Source organism: Rhea pennata, chromosome 1, assembly GCF_028389875.1.
Source record: "Rhea pennata isolate bPtePen1 chromosome 1, bPtePen1.pri, whole genome shotgun sequence".
Taxonomy (NCBI): Eukaryota; Metazoa; Chordata; class Aves; order Rheiformes; family Rheidae; genus Rhea; species Rhea pennata.
In genome coordinates this window covers 138467272-138482668 of record NC_084663.1, presented here as the reverse complement: position 1 = coordinate 138482668, position 15397 = coordinate 138467272, and the positions used below count along the sequence as shown (strand labels likewise).

Here is a 15397-nt window from a genome sequence, read left to right as displayed (position 1 = left end):
AACAAAGTGCAGGACCAGTATATGGTGGGAAGGTAGGCCACCAGAGCAAGCTGCTGTAAATGACTGGTTTCAGGCCTGTAGCAGTGTCTGAGGAGGCTTCCTAGGCTCTGCAACTAGATTCCACCATCATCTCTAAGGTCCTCTTGCAGTTCTTGTGAGCAGTGACCGGTTGCTGCTGTGAGAGTTCACCTTTTTGACTCCATAGTTGTAAGAAGAGATACCATCTCTGATTTTTGGTCTGCTCTTTGAAGACTGAGAAATAGCCTGGTGATTGGGTGTGTAGAATAACTAGAGCTTGTTGCAGGTCGTCAGTTATCATCAGCCACTGCAATTCCTGAGGGCCAGCAGTCTCAATTTTGAGTGCTTAAAACTAGTCTCTGCTTCTGTATTCAGACCCTTGAAGTAAGCAGTTTTGAGTTTTTTTGCATATTTTTAGAATCAAATGGCTTGATTAGGTTATGATCAGTGAATTGATGCAGCTCTTCAAATTTCTGATGAATTCTTCTTAGAGAATTTGATCCTATGTCTTTCAGGCAGTAGAGGCAGAATTTAATTATATTCTTTAAACAGTTTTTTAAAAAATGTTCTCTCAGTGCAGAATGCTTAGCATCTCAGCCATAAATGACAGACTGCAAACTCGTTGTGTCACAAATACTTAATTAACTGTAATTATTTACATCTTTGAAAAATAGAAAATATACAGTCAGAAAATAATTCTGATAAAAATAATTCTATATTTTTAGAGGGATTTTTAAAGGAATTTCAAGAGCCTATCAGCCAAGCTCTTATTGTCAAACAAGGTTTTGTTGTTTTCTTGTGGTTCTGTCTTACTCCATTCTCTCCTTAAAAGCTGCTTGAAGTCTCTGCTTCACTCTCACAGTTTGTGTCATTCTTTAAACGTCTTGGAGATGACCCTTGCTTAACCCAAAGTATAAAATATCTCTAGCTATGTGAACCTTGGATAAGGGAGCACAAGGCTGAAATCAGTTGTTATAAAAATACAATCAATACAAGGTATTCATCTACTTGGATGTGATAACAGTAGTGGCTAAGGAATGCAAAATGTGCAAAAAAATGGTAAAAGGGCAGGTGAATTACATTTGTCTTTACTATCAACTAACCTGAAAGTTGTCAGCTGCTAGATTTAGAGAGTTGTCTGTAAGCTATACAAAAGCTAAACTTCTGTAGCTCCAAAAGAAATGATTAAGAAAAAAGGCTGATGTTTACTATCAGAAGCACTTTCTAAAAGGGCAGATTTATTTAAAAGCAAAGCTTCTACATGTTAGTAACACCGTGATGATTTTATTTTATGTAAATAGTTGTTTCTATGCAAGATGCCTGTCATATTCCTAAGCAGAATAATTCCCATCTTTTAGTTTTCTAATAATACAAGAATAACACAAAATCAGATTTTCTTACTTTTTTTTTTTTTTTTTTTTTTAATATATCTGTTTTCTTGTAGAGCCTGGCCAAGTTAACAGATGGATTCAGGAATAGCTGTTGTATTACAGATTCCCTGCAGGACCTCCAGCACAATTCTAGTTCACTCAGCGACTCCTGTTTACCTCAACAACACTGCGATGCTTGTTCTCAGACTGACATCACTGGAGAGGTATGTGTCCCAATGCGAGGCACTTGCTGTAGGAAATACACTGCCTGTGTACTACAGTGATGCATCATTATTTTGTGCTTTAATTTAAGATGTGTTGAATGTTCTGTTCTGCCATAGCCAAATATTGGTGGTGGGGAACGTGTGACTTACTGTTTCCAAAGCTTGGGAACAATGTTCATGAGTGCTGTGCTTCGTGATTCTGATGCTTGAGAATGGCTCAGAGGCTTTGTGACTTTGTGCTCACAGATTAGTGATAGGCAGAATTAGCTCCTGGATTCTGCCAGCCTGACACAGCACTTCCCTTGTCATCACTGTGGTGACTGCAGGTTCATTTCTGAGTATCAGTCCTTGCAGAGGTGCCCACAGACCTGTTACGTTCTTGTCACCAGTTCTCAGACTTAGCGATATTTGCAACAATGCAGAAAGGATGAAAATACTCTACTCCATTCAAAGTTGCAGTAGAGACCTGATTGTGCAGTCACTGGAGCTGTTAATGGTAGTAATGATTTTTTTTATTATTTTTTTATTATGAGTGTCATCCTCTTTGATGCACATCAAAGATTTAAGATAGATGTCTATTCCTTTCCTCTGTCCAAGACAAGGGGAGTATTTGTTAAAGTTTCAAAATATTTTCTTTAATAACTACTGGAATTTCTGATCTAGTCTGTCATACTTTTATACAAGTAGTTCGGTAGTACTATAGTTTGGGTGTTATTTCAGATACATTTAAGAAACTCTGTTGAGCTGTGTAACTTTAATGTTCATCATAGGCTTTTACCATCCTTCTGCTACTCTAGTGTTGTCTTACGACTTGTCAAGTTGGAAGATTTGAGAGAGCCTCTGAAGAAGAAGAAATTTGTGTTTTAAAGAAGAAGGCATTCCTAAAGCATCTGAGAAAACTTAGCTAACATGCTAGGCTTTCTCCCAGTGTGTCAGATAGCTGGTGCTGTTGGGCATCATTTTTTGGATAGATAGTGGATGCAATTATCAAATTCTAATATACTAAAAAGCAAACAATCGTGGTATCTTATTCAGGATACAAATTAAATATCATCCAAGACCAAATATAATGTGAAAGCTGTTTATCATGTAAAGGTGTTTTTGTTAGGAAAATCTAAGCAATATAAACATAAAATCACAAAATGGTGGAGGTTGTAAGGGACCTCTGGAAATGGTCTCGTGCTTATCATGATCTAGATGCTCAAGCAGGGTCACCTAGAGCAGGTTGCTCAGGACCCTGTCCAAACCGGGATGATCTTCAGGGATGGAGGCTTTCCCTAGATTCAGATGGAACTTTATGTTTCAGTGTGTGCCCATGGCCTCACCTCTTGTCACAGGACACTACTGAGAAGAGTCTGGCTCTGTCTTTTTCACACCCTCCCATCAGATATATATACCCATTAATTAAATCCCCCACGAGCCTTCTCCATGCTAAACAGCCCTAGCTTGCAGCCTTTCTTGTATGCCAGTCTCTTAATCACCTTTGTGACCCTGTGAATTGCAAGATTTGCTCCAGTAGCTCCATGTCTCTCTTGTATTGGGGAGCCCAGACCTGGGCACAGTACTCCAGATGTGACCTCATCAGGGCTGAGTAGAGGAGAAGGATCACCTCCCTTGACCTGCTGGAAACGCTCTGCGTAATGCAGCCCATGACATTATGAGCCCTCTTTGTCACAAGGGTGCGTTGCTAGCCCATGTTCACCTTGCTGTCCAGCGGGACCCCCAGGGTCTTCTGCTCAAACCTGCTGCCCAGGTGTCCTGGTGCATGGAGTTATTCCTCCCCAGGTACAGGAGTGGGCTCCTCTCTGTGTTGAACTTGATGTTGTTCCTCTCTCCACATCTCTCCAGCCTGTCAAGGTCCTTCTGAAGAGTGTCACAACTGTCTGGTATATCAGCCACTGCCCCCAGTTTTACATCATCAGCAAACTTGCTGAGAGCACTCCTAGTCCCATCATCCATGTCACTGGTGAATAACTTGAACAGAATTGCACCCGGCATTGACTCCTGGGGGACACTGTTAGTTACTGGCCTCCAACTAGACTTTGCAGCACTGATCAGCCCTCTGAGCTTTGTTGTTCAGCTGGTTTTCAATCCACCTCACTGTCTTCTCATCAGCTGATCTGTAAGGATGTTATGGGAGACACTGTTGAAAGTCTTGCTGAAGTCAAGGTAGATGATATCCTTTCATCAACTCCCCTCATCTACGAAATGAAATTATTTTTCTTAGTTATTAATAGAGGAATGTGAGTAAAAGAGATGCTTTTTTGAAACATGATGGTGAAGAGAGCAAAACTAGTAGTTTAACAGGAAATGCATTTAGGTCAGGGCTTGAGCTGTAACTATTAGGCCATACACAAACTTCTGAAGAGGGGAACTGCTGATGCCCTGAGATGGAGAGAAGCTGCTGTAGAAAACAAACTATATACTGTAGGAGTTGTAACATAAATGTGTATTCTCTGACTGGTTCAAAAATCATATGATAGTTTTGGATTAGTGTTTAAAATACACCAGTGAACTAAGTGCTGGGTAACACTTCAGTGTAATGGCAATGTAGTCTGAATTACATTTAATAAGTTTTTAATGAAAAAAATATATCAAGTGATAAAATATTTTATTAAAATTACATTCTTTTTCTTTTAAACTTGGATTAAGTTGGAAAGCTTCAACCAATCGTCAGTAATTCTGCTTGCTAACTGTTAGTTTCCAGGATTATAATTTATTGAAAGGGCTAGTTATTTATTTTTCATATTTTTTGCAAAAGATGAATTTTATCTCTCCAAAGCATAAAATGGATTTTGATTGTGTTATTACTTAAAACATTGACAATTTTTTAGTGAGGCTAGCAGGGAGACTGACTTAACCCTTTCTTCCTTGTGAAAATATTTTTTAAAATCTTGTTTCTTACCCCTTCCCCTTTTTTTCCTTGTTCTTGCTCTTCAACTCTGCAAAAGTTTGGCTTTGATGATAAAACAAGACTTGTAGACAAAGTAAGATTGAACTGGCAATATGAAGAGGCCAAGAAAAGGTAAGAATACTTAAATTTGATGGCTTTTATTTTTATATTTGTGATTAAAGTTTTCAAAGTGGAACTGGAACTAGCCTGTAGTTGAAATATGTTTAAGAAGATTAATGTGCTTACTGTTAAGTAGTTCAGAGATAGTAAAAGCTTAGGTAAACGTATGACTTTATCATAAGATTATTATATTTGTTTGCAGAGATAAAGCCAAATGTCAGCCCTGTTCTACACTTGTATAAACACAAAATTGCAGTAGTGTAATTGCAGTTTAACAAGTTTTTTTCTTCTTCTCAAACCTCAATATAAACAATCTTTACGTTGGGCTTATATTTGTCTGGCTCTGACAGTATATTCACAGTTTTGCATACCTAATTTCCAGATTCAGTATATTGAAGTTGTTAACGCGATATGAAGAAAGAATAAAAAATTACTTGAGATAAGTGAAAATGTTCATAGCTGAGCAAAAGAGCATATAAAAATAAAACTTGAGATGGAAAAAATCTTGGACTTTTTTTTTTAAAAACAAATTAACTTGAAATAGGTTAATTCTTCACTGTCTTTTTCAGGCTAATCACTTCTCATAGTAAATTATTTCTTTTGTGAATGTTATTTTGCAGGGTTTTTAAAGCTTTGTAAAGGTAAATTCTTCTGATTTAGCATTATTTAAAAATATTACCTACAAGTATAGATTAGCAGGCCCTTCTTATAACTTCACTACTTTCAAACTATTTGCCACATGTTCAAGACGATAGTATAGGTATAGATGACAACTTGAACACGGTAATTCCATGCATTTTAGATTATTTTAATATGTGCTAATAGAATGGTGTCTTACTGAAATTGACTGATGCTTAGAAGATCCTGTTATAGTTAACTTTGAATACCTTACTTTTTCATACTGTCTTTTTCAAGCTAGGCTTTTCTTTTTTTCAGTTTTATCTATTTTTTCAGTTTTTGACATATCTCAGAACAAGGTTTAAAGAAAACCAAGTACTGCTTTGGTGACCTTTTCTTTGAGGGAAACCATAATGCTGTCATATGTCTTGACAAGGATTAGAAGCTTTATAAGGAAGTCGCCCTTTTGTCATTCTTGGAAAATTCACGAAGCCATTTGGATACAATACAGGCTTAAAAAAGAAAAAAAAAAAAGAAAAGAAAAAGAACTTGGTACAAGCATGTTGTAGATGCAGCTAAATTTCTCCGGGATTTGCAGCAGGAATGAAAGTCTGTATTGGATCAGCCAACTTCTGAAAATGCTGCATGGATAGATACCTGCCACTGTTACCTAATAAAAGTTACCTAATTGAGGAGAAAACAGGCAAACCAGAAGTGCTGTTTGATTACATACATAATCCATGGCAGTGATAATTTAGGGACATCTGACAATTGATGAAGGAGGAAAGATAGAATTAGTTTTGTACTATTTAACTTAGCAGAGCTATTAGTGCTGTAAAGATTGTATGATATGTTTAATTAAATTTTCTGATACATCTTTTCTGTGCCTTTTTCAAAACAACTCTTTTTTGTGGGTTGGTGCAGGGAAAAGATAAAGGCTTTTTTTGTTGTTTTGTTTTGCTTTGTTTTAAATAGCAGAGGCATTTCTCAGCTGGAGATGCTGAACGTTTGTTTATGCATGGAATGCAGGATTTCTGAGCATCAGAAGTAAGCTGGGTTTTGATGTTAATTGAGTGTAGAAAACCAAGGTAACTAACTTTTCAAATAGAGAATAGTAATTGCAGTAAGGATAACTTTTCTGTCTGGGGATAGCACTCTGACAATGGTCTGTTATTTAGCAAAAGCATGTTAGTTGCTTTAAAATAGTAGCCTTATTTTGCCCAGTACGTTGCACGGAAGTAATCAGCTTTCAACTTTTGAGTGGAACTGCACAAAGCTCATTGCCCCTACGAGTTATCTCTGTGGTTGCATTCTTCATTTATCATGCATTCCTTCCCCTTAGCTTGCTGGCATTTCTGTAGAGCTTTTGTCTCTACTAAATATCTTTGTGTTCCTTCTCCCTTGGCTGGTGAAATATCTACTGTTAGTGCACAGTGTGGGTGACGGAATGTGCTGTGATGGAGTTAAAATCTACAGAGCAGAAAATTAAAATGCTACAGTATATCACAACTGTAAAGCACTCTATTATGCCTACTTGCTTTTCAAATGGAATGTGAAAGTACATAGTGAATAAGTGCAGCAACAGTGGACGCACTGTCTTGTTTACTTCTAAAAGGAACACAAGTTTTAATGGAAGACTTAAAATATACTGTAGGAGGAGTGTGTCTCTTCCCTTAAAGGAAAGCAAGAAAAAACCCCCAAGATGAAATGCAGTATGTTGCATTTTAACCAGACTCTTGTGAATATCCAGAAGATAATACAGCTTTAGATAGGAGTGGAATAATTGCCTTATGTAGTAAAGAACTTTTAAAAAAATAAAACACCTTCTCTGTGTATGGTAGCTTAGAAACGAAATACAATACTGAGATTTCCAAAAGAGCTATCTTGAACTAGGGAGATGAGACCCAGTGACAGTAGAAAGGTTGGTTGATTCTTTCATAATTTCTCTCCTTCCTTTTAGAAGATAATCTGATTTTAGTTCCTCTTTCAAAAATCTCTCCGTTACAGTACTGAGTGGTTTGGCCTTTGCATAAATTAAGACATTCACAAAGCTTTTTTTTCTTTAGTTTCCCACTGGAAGGAAGTTAGATAATTTGCATTTTAATTTTTCCCATGAGGATCTTCAGATCCTCACGAGCTAAGAGTTTCGACATCTTTAAAATGCATGGGAAGACATTTTTTATTCTGTATTAAATGCGGTATTCTGGGAGAAGGCATGTAAACTGTGCTTTTTAACTCACCAATCATGCTGAAAAGATGTTAAATCAGCTCTCTTCTGTACTCTTCTCCTTTCCTTCCATTATTTTAAAATAGACTGTACTTTATTTCCATGAAATCTTTTCTCTCAGATCTGTCAGTGTGGCCTCCAGAGAAACAGGAGGGAGGGAGGACAGGTTTTTTTGAGCAGACAACTCCAAGCTGCCTGGAAAAATACCGTTTTTGGTTTCAGTTGCTATTTCAGTGAGACCACCTCTCATGAAAGCATTTGCACACTAGAAACTCTTCCCCTAGAGCATTTTCTGAATAGACTGTTTCATAGAAAGAGAACTCAAAAGCAAAAAGTTTTTTTTTTTGATAAATCTAATTTGTACGGTTTAGTTGAATGGCTACATAAAGTGTTCTGGCAAGTTGTCCTGAGTTTTCATTGCTGCAGTGCCTTGTATCTAGTGAAATGTATTAATCAATAGATGAAAAATGATCCCTCCGATAAGAGGGTTTGTGAACTGTGATTTTTTTTTTTTTTTTTTAATACAGTCTGATGGCAACTGACTTTAATGAACTAAAACAGCCAAGCATTCTCAACCAGCTTATCTAATTTGGACCGAAAGTAGTAATGAGTTTGTACTTTCTGTGGTTTTGAACTTAAAGGTATTATTTTTCAGTTCAGGTGTTTAAATCTTACATTGATTGTCAACAGATTATTTTAGTCCTGAAAAAGCCTCCTTCTCAGCTAGGCTTAATATTTCCATATTCCATTTCAGAATGCTACTTCTTTCTTTCTAATTAAGTTATTAAATAGTTATTTTGCTGCAAACTTGTTTCATTACTCAAATCAATATTCACTTGTGCTTGTAAAGGCACTGGCAAAGGCAGAAGTTATCAGTGCAGTATTTACTTATATTGACAAAATGTATGCTGGATATTGATAGAAATATTTCAATACTGATAGAATAGTCAAGCATTTTGCTGTTAAAATTCGTTGGGTGTAGGCAAGCAATTGTCCCATTCCTAGTGAAATTCAGGGGATTTGTATGCTTTATTTTGCTAAACTAATCTGAAAATCTGATTCAGTGATGAAGTAATTTGGTATCCCGTAAATATCTGTCAGGCATGTCAGTTAAACCTAGATCTCCCAGTGTCTTTTTTTTAAGCATAAAACTGCTTTTCTATTTGTATTATAAAGAAAACTGAGCCATACTCTTAAGCTGTCTTTGAATTCTTTTATTATGAGAGTTTACTTGTGAATTGAGGAAACACTAGTTCCTTTCCTCCATTGTTTTTAGCAGGATTTGCAATTTTGCTTTGAAGGTGAATATCTAATTTTACCTACAAAGTGCCAATGGACTCGAAAGGTTTCAAGGTCTTAAGCCAATTTAAGGTCTCCTTGTTACTAAAGCAGGCTGCCAAAAGGCTGGATATTCTAAAGCGCATACTTTCGTTGTCCGCCAAAGCCACAGTGGCATATACTTGCAGGAGCAGCCAAAGTAGACACAGTGGAGAAATTTTGTGAGCATTTGGCTTTGTTCCCCAACTTCTTGTTCTTTCCATTTCTTTCTTCCCCATTCCCCAGCCTTCCTCTCTTTGTTGTAAACTATAATCCATTTTCTAGTTGGACCACAAATACCAGAAATTATCCTGTTTTTATAGCCTTCATCATGCGTCCTCAGTGTTATAACCACTTTTTCTGGGTATTGCGTGTGGCAGAAATTCCCTGTTATCTGAAGCAGCAGAGAATTGGGTTAGTCTCTAATCATAAACACTTTCCAGAAAAAAAAAAGTGAGCTGGACTGATTTCTGCCAATGATCTCTTCCTCTCTTTGTGTGATCTTAGCCGTCATTCCCCAAATCATAACGGTCTTTTTTTTATCCCAACCAATGTTCCCATTTGTCAGGTAACAAAGGCCGCAGCAGCAGAGTAGTCCGATACGTCACCCAAAAGGTTATGCAGTGAAATGTAGGTTTTATTTTATTTTATTTTGTTTTTTAAAATAAGCTTGGAGATGTAAAAGAAAATAGGTTAGAAGAATTAGTAAGTTAGTGGACTAGAAAATACCAGATTTATGGTTCCCTTCACTTTTCCCTTTTTGATTCCTTCAGAGTATTTCTTCCCCGTAACACCTGTTGTGTTTGTAATCTGAATAATGGTTTAAACAAGGAGTTAATCTGTAATACACATAAATCAGGTATTTCATCCCACAAAAAATGTGATTTCTACTTTAGTCTCAGTTCCTGTGCTGTGTTTTAATAAATAAACTCTTACATACTGAAATGCTCTTGAGCTGGGTAGCTTATTTTATTGAGTTCAAATAGCACTTTTGAAAAGAGGTTCTGCACACTAACAGAATCTTTTAGTTTTCCCAGGTATTTCTAATGATAGCATGGGTTGCGCTATTTTGTCTAGGGAACACTTATGTGGAAATGTAATGATGCAGGCATGCTGTGAATTCTGAAAATACTTTTTTTTTCTTTTCTATGATGTAATTTGGCTGATGTGCTTTAATTTATTTGTTGTCCTGTTTTCCAGCCTCCTCATACTATGTCTGTGTTCTCGTGGAAAATCATCATTGTAAGCTGTATCAATATGGCCAATTCAGAGCAAGTTTGCCATTTCAAATTGTTATTTATTTAAGATTAAACCTTTGAACAGGTTAAACCTTTGTCATCCTATTCATGCCCCTCCTGCTTTTCTGCTTAACAAGAGCTGTTACATTCATTGCTGTTCAAAATTTTTGAATATTGAAATAAGCAGCAAGTCAGTCTGTCTACCTAGGAAACCAGTCATTTGATACCACCTACTCGAGTGTGGAATGCAAGTTCCCCAGCACTTGTTATGCAAGGATGGGAATGGGCAAAATGCCTGGAATGTTGATGGTTCAAAAATTAACTATTTTTTCCCCAGGAAAATGTTAAATTGCTCTATCAGTAGGGACCTCAGTGTTTGACACTGGGTTAGACAAAAGTACACTTTTGCAGTGACTACACTTTAAAAGTAGTATCTTAAAAATTACCTGATAAGAAGGAAAAAAATTATTTGAAAACAGAGGCTTTAAAAAGGACATTAAATCTTCCCCCTGCCCTTTTAAATGATATCCATGACAATTCATTGATTTATTTAAGTGTGTGGTGAAGGTAGGTGAATATATGCTCTGAGTCTGAAACAAAAGAATAAGCCACTTTTTGTAATGGGCTGGCAATGAGAATGGTTGGTGTAGTATAGGCATTAAATCTGGTATAGGCAAGCCCAATGAAAGTGCGTTTTTATCCATTTATTCTGTTTGGTAAGAAAAGCTTGTGTTTGGAAAAGACAAATTACAGTTACGGAACATGCTTTGAAGGGTTCTTTTATTATGCTTTTAGGAAAATTGAATATGTTTCCTATCCTCAGATCTTGTTCTTCAGTTTGAGTGAGGGAGTCTGTTAAAGCCCTAGGGATGTTTTCTAACCAGAGAGATAAATTTAAATAAGTTTAGTGCTGGTAGCTTTATAGTGAGATTAACTCACTATATTGAGGAGTCCTCAGTGGAAGACATGCAACAAAATTGTCTGAAAACTTCGGTTCACTCATAGAAGTGCAGAAAACTGGCCTACTGTTGTTGAAATTCTCCCCACCACAGATACCTGCACTATGTAATGTGCAACTACTTTTTCTTTGCGTAAGGGGAAAAGTTAGAGCCAAGAAGAGCTAGCTGAAATGTTGAGAATGTCGAGGGAATCACCAGTAAGTACCTAAACAGATTTTGGAACTCTTCAGTGATACAAGTCTGATATTACAGACAGCATGCCTTGTCCTCAGCAGTGCTTTTTCTATTAATAGCAGTATAATTAAGCTACTCTACTGTAACTTCCTACTTTATAAACACTCATCATAACATAAATTAGAAAAAACATTTTAAGCTGGAATAAGAATATCTGACACGAGAGGAATTGTATCACAGTAGTCCGTAGCATCTTACTTTTTACAAGTATAATTTTTTGGCAAGGACAATTTCTCAAGCTCTTACAAAGGTCTTGGACATGTAACTTTGTTACTGTGGCTTAGCGGGTTACTATCTCTCAGTTGAGCTGCACCAAAAATTGTTTAATGTGCTCTCAACAGCCACTGCAAGGGGGTTCCTCCTTCCTTTTCTGCCACCTTCTCTTCTTGCCAACTGGTCCTTCTCTCTGCCTTGTTGCTTTTATCACCCCTGATCTGCTCCGGTGCTGGCTTCTCTGCCAGCTCACCACGCGCAGCAAAATGGTCTAGCAAAACCAACATGAGTGTTTAAAGGAAAGAGGGAGTCATTCCTTCAGCTGCCGTGTAAAACTGAACTCAAGAGATTTCACCAAACATCCCTCACTTTACTTCGCCCAAAAGCTAAGAGCCTCAGCCCATGGTCACCAGAATGAGTTAACCAGTGCTCAGCTGGTTTGCACTCGCTTTCTAGGCTGCGATAACTCAACTGAGTCTGAATTTAGTAATTCTGCTGAGCAGACCTCGAGTTCCTGTTTGTTACATTTAGCACCAAACGTTAGAAAATCAGACTGCACATATGTTCAGCTGAATCTTTAATTGCTTGGCAGTGTGGGTGAAGAGGAGGAGGAGGAGGAGGGATACTGGCTGCGCTCGCAGCTCTTGGCACTGCCATTCTTGTGTTGGGTGAGATGTCCTTTGTGAAGCTGCATCTGGAATTTATGCACCATAGCTGAAGCACGAAATAAGTAGAGGACACGTGTCCATTCACAATTGTGCTTTCACTGGTTGTTCACGGGGAGTGGGTTATTCATGCAAAAGAGGAAACGGTATTGAACAGCTTGATAAAATATCATACTTTAGACTACAATGTAGCATAATACCCAAGATCATTATTTGCTGAGACTGAAAACTAGAGGGGGGAAAAAAACCCACTTCCACAAAATCCACATCCTCCTGTTGATATAGGAGCATACAAACTGTAATTAAAGTGGTTATTGTAAAATGGCTTATATTGATAGTTTAATTCCCTTCCCCTGATAATAAGATGGCCAAATACTTTCTAGATGTCAGTCTGAAATAAACATTGTGTGAGGTTTTGTTTTAGATGGCAAAAACCTATCTTGGTCATGTCTATACTTTTGCTTGGGAAGCTGTGAGATGTCATCAGACTGATACTTTGTGAATCTTTCTAATCATGTGTTTGTACTGTTTTGTTTGCTACCTTTTTATTCATTCTTTATCAAACATTTTGAAAAAAATGATTGCTTAAAAATGTACTTATTAAAAGAATGAATATATATCTCACTTCCATGGCTAGTTATAAACTTTTTTTTTTTTTTTTAATAAAGGGCAGTAACATTTTATTATGCACTAAACTTTGAACACTGACATTTGAAACTGGAGGTGAAACTGAGATGTACAGTTCTGTAACTAATGTACAGTTCTGTTTTTTAAGTTATAAATATTCAAAAATCAGAAAGCTAGAGTAAATGAGAGAAAATCTCATGCCTAAATTGAACCATTTTAAGATAAGCAAAAATATCTAACGATAAAAGAGTATTTTCCCTGTTACATTTATATACTTTTGGTTTTGCTGGTAACTTCCTTTGAAAAGTTACAGAAAGACACATTTGTGAAATTTCTAGCTTTAGGGTTTTTTGGTAATATTTAGCAGAGTTCAAAATTGTCTTTTAGCAGAACAAGTTTTAAAAATGTTAACTGTGGCATCATTCTTCTAACTAGTATTGTTTTTTTGTAATGATTCAGCATGTTGAGGTACAGAAACTCCTTTTGACTACAAAGCTGACTACAAAAAATTCCCGTTTGATTGATTGCTTGATTTGATGATGGGTCCAACTAAACCCACCAGTTGATCTTTAAACCAGTTGATCTTCTTTTCCAACCCCATTTTTTTATTATACTCAGAGCTTATTTATAAAAATATTGGTGTTGTCAATCAAAACTGTATAAAATTTTCGGCTTCTTGAACCTTTCCTCCATTTGCTTTGCATGTAGAGAAGGTGTGACATTATGGGACTTTGTATCCCCTTCTTCCCCTTGTACTTCTCCCAGCACTTCTTGAAATGTCAAGTGAAGATGCAGTAAGGGGAGAGTAAGGAATGAAAGGATGTTCAACTACATCAGCTGTACAGACAGCGAACTCATGATAAGAGCCATAAAATATGAATTGATATACTTCAAAATGAGAAAGATGTGAAAGCAGATGTTGTCTATTTTGATAAGTAAATGCATTGTAATTTTTGTACAGCTATGCACTTATGAATACTTGCATGTTTAGTGTTTTGAAAAAAAGTCACTCAGAGAATGTGAAAAAAAAACCCAAAACAAATTCCCCCCAGAATGTTAATTCAGGGTTTAGGTGAGAAGACACTGAGTTAGCAGACAAAGATTACTGACCTGTGGTGTTTTTTCCTCTGACTTGTCACTTCTGCTTTTTGAAATCTGTTTATTCTCTTTTAAAGAGTTTCCAATATACAACAGCAGCTGGCCTTGCTAGACAATGAATCTTGGCCAGGAATGGCTGAAGCGGACAGGGACCGTCTTCAGCTTATCAAAGAGAAAGAGGCTCTTCTTCAGGAATTGCAGCTCATCAGTCAACAGAGACGATCCCCTGAAGACATTGCACGTTTGGAGGAAGAAAAAAGACGCTTGGAGGATGAAATTCAACGGGCTCGAGCAACCTCTGCTCATGGGGCCACTGAAAGGTTTGGGCATTTAACAAATCATTTTCTTATCTACTATAAGATACATCTGGGTAGTTTCAAAATGAAGAGTAAGGAATTTCACTGTGTTAAAGAAACAAAAGAAGCTACTAGAGTAATTTGCTTTCAAAAAAGGATGAGTCTGCTCCTGATTCTGTCATTATTTAGTTCTATCCATCTTGGAAGTTTTCTGAAGGAGCGTTAGAGTGACATTGACTGATTAGTTTTCCTTTCCATTCTGAAAAGTCTGAATGGAAAGAAAAGATCAGAACAGAGTCATATGGGTGCTTGGAAAAAGTCTGTCGGAGAGTTGTGTGGTAAGTAAAGACCCCAAAGCAGTACCTGGATCGCAATAGAATCTTCTATTATTTTGCAGTTGCAGTGGAGTAATAGTCATCTTCAAAACCTTTCCTGTGTTTAGTTTCTGCTGTAGGTACAGGAAAGTTAAAGAATTAACTTTTTTTTTTTTTTTACCACCACTTGCATGCAATTTTTCCTTTTAATTTGTGGTCTCACCAGCACGAGCACCCTCCAGTTCTATCTCAATTATTCTTGAAATTTTAAATAACGAGTTCTGCTAGTATGAACATTTTTTTTTCGTAAGCACTATGTTTATTTCGAAGTTGCACAATTTTTTCTGTAGCCAAAGAAATGGACAAAAACATTTAAGGTCTTATTGTGCCATAGACTCCTTCCAGTTAAAGTGTGAAGTACACGCTGTTGTATCCCAGACTTACTTCTCTTATATAGATGATACCAGAAAAGCCAGTTTTACATTTATAGATGTGATTTGAGTTGAAGTTGTTTTTGGAGATTTTTGGGTATCAAGACAATACTTTTGTCTGCTGAGCTGTTTTTTTGCAGGAAAGGTTTTCTTGGTTTTCCTTGCCGTTCATTTGTGTTTTGAAACAGATCGAAGCATGAGTTGATGGTAAAAAGCCAGATTTGACACTTGAAAGAACTACATGAACCAGCATTAATATAATCTTGTGTAAAGGTTAACACTTACATAATTAAAGACGCTTTTAAAATATTTGAAAGTGCTTTCCATATACAAATTTGCAGAACTTTTATTTCTTTTGAAAAGGCTGACTTTAGACAGTAAATTCAGGCAGTAAAAATAGAAAATTTACAGCCAACTGACAGTTCAAAGTTTTGTATAATGTTATTTGCAACTTTTGCAATATTGTTAAGTTGGCTGTGCAGCTTAAAGTGGCAGAGAAAAGAGTTCACTTTACACTGCAGTGTAGTAAGTTTTA

General features: G+C 36.7%; 1 protein-coding gene across 4 annotated transcripts in view; it reads left to right on the top strand.

Annotated features, from left to right (window-relative positions):
• WWC3 (WWC family member 3) overlaps positions 1-15397 on the top strand; it is a 104671-nt gene that overhangs the window by 59842 nt on the left and 29432 nt on the right. For all 4 annotated transcript variants that reach the window (XM_062601240.1, XM_062601232.1, XM_062601226.1 and 1 more), the window contains 3 exons: positions 1463-1612; positions 4564-4637; positions 13899-14141. In XM_062601240.1, coding sequence (XP_062457224.1) covers positions 1463-1612; positions 4564-4637; positions 13899-14141 — 467 coding nt within the window. The remainder of the gene's footprint in view (positions 1-1462; positions 1613-4563; positions 4638-13898; positions 14142-15397) is intronic.